The following is a 1,275-nucleotide window of genomic DNA, read 5'->3' as shown; positions in this document are numbered from 1 at the left end:
ACAATTTATTAACATTAATTGATAAAAAAAATTATAGCAAATCAATTTTTTAATACAAGAAAATTTATAGCAAAGCAATTTCTCTTGATAATCGTCCATAAAAGAAAAGAAAGGAGACTACAGATAGGAATTATTAGGTCATAAATGAATAGTTTTGGACAAATCAATATTAAATGAACTATTTTGTTTTTGGACAAATATTATTATTGAACTATAACTGATGAATTTTCTGTAAAAGAAATATTGATAGCAAATAGTTGGGTATGTATTTCTTCTTTAAATAATCATCACAATCTTTTTGCACCATAAAAATCATAATCACAATTTAAGAATCCATCCAAATTGACAACTAATCCAGTGTGGCTTGATGCTATATATTAATTCAATGTTGAGTCACTTTTACATCAAATACTCAATTCTATTAAATCGTCAAAAGTAATCTTTCTATCTAAAAAAACGAGTTTAAAACCGATAAAGCTTACATGGAAAACCGATAAGTTTACACAGAAAAAAATAGATTTGTGGAATTTATGTTAGTTTAGTTAAGTCAACAAAATTTAGATAACGTTGGGTCAACATGAATAGTTAACCTAAAATACCTTAAGACTTATTAATGAAAATTTCGATTTTAAAGAATAATAAACATTTTTAGACATATAAAATAAAAACAATGTATGTTATCAAAGAGGTTTGGAACATTTGTTTATATAATATACTTTTTATATTTACAAATGTATTTAAGTTTAGCTAATTCGATCAAGGTTTGTTTTTCGAAGAGTACCAAAAGCAAGCATGACGTCTATTTAATTTATACTGTCAAGGTTATATTGAGTTCATCTTCATCAAATCGCAAGATCAAGATCAAGAGGAAAGAATGAATATTAATAGGAAGGTTAGAAAAAAAACATCCAATTTAGATTCGTTCCTCAAGATCAAGAGGAGATATTATACAACCAAAGCCTATATAATATGCTATCAAAAAAGTACAAAACCAAAAAGCTCTTTGGATTTCTATTTCCTCTTACAAACCAAAGAGAAACAGAGAATTTGGTTTGTGTCATCTCATGTTGCAGCACTGAGGTTTCCCTGTCAACACCAACTTATCCCACAAGCAAATCATCTGTCTCGGTGACTGATAATGCGCCGTCAAGTAATTCTCTATGCAACCAAACTGACAAAACCTGAGGCTGTGAATGTAGTCCACCGGTTTTGTACCATTGTTGAATTGTTCTACCCACATTCCCACACTCACATCTTCCATTTTGAACATCTGTA

At 28.9% G+C, this 1,275-nt stretch overlaps 1 protein-coding gene across 1 annotated transcript in view; it reads right to left on the bottom strand.

The window, feature by feature from the left end:
* The window catches only part of LOC104762395 (hydroxyproline O-galactosyltransferase GALT6), a 3,851-nt gene continuing 3,444 nt past the window's right edge, over positions 869 to 1,275 (bottom strand). Inside the window, exon 7 of the mRNA XM_010485674.2 lies at positions 869 to 1,270. Within this exon, the coding sequence (XP_010483976.1) occupies positions 1,058 to 1,270 (213 nt within the window). The 3' untranslated portion in view covers positions 869 to 1,057. The remainder of the gene's footprint in view (positions 1,271 to 1,275) is intronic.

Source organism: Camelina sativa, chromosome 18 (genome assembly GCF_000633955.1).
Source record: "Camelina sativa cultivar DH55 chromosome 18, Cs, whole genome shotgun sequence".
In the NCBI taxonomy this organism is placed as follows: Eukaryota; Viridiplantae; Streptophyta; class Magnoliopsida; order Brassicales; family Brassicaceae; genus Camelina; species Camelina sativa.
This window is presented reverse-complemented; position numbering and strand designations above follow the sequence as displayed.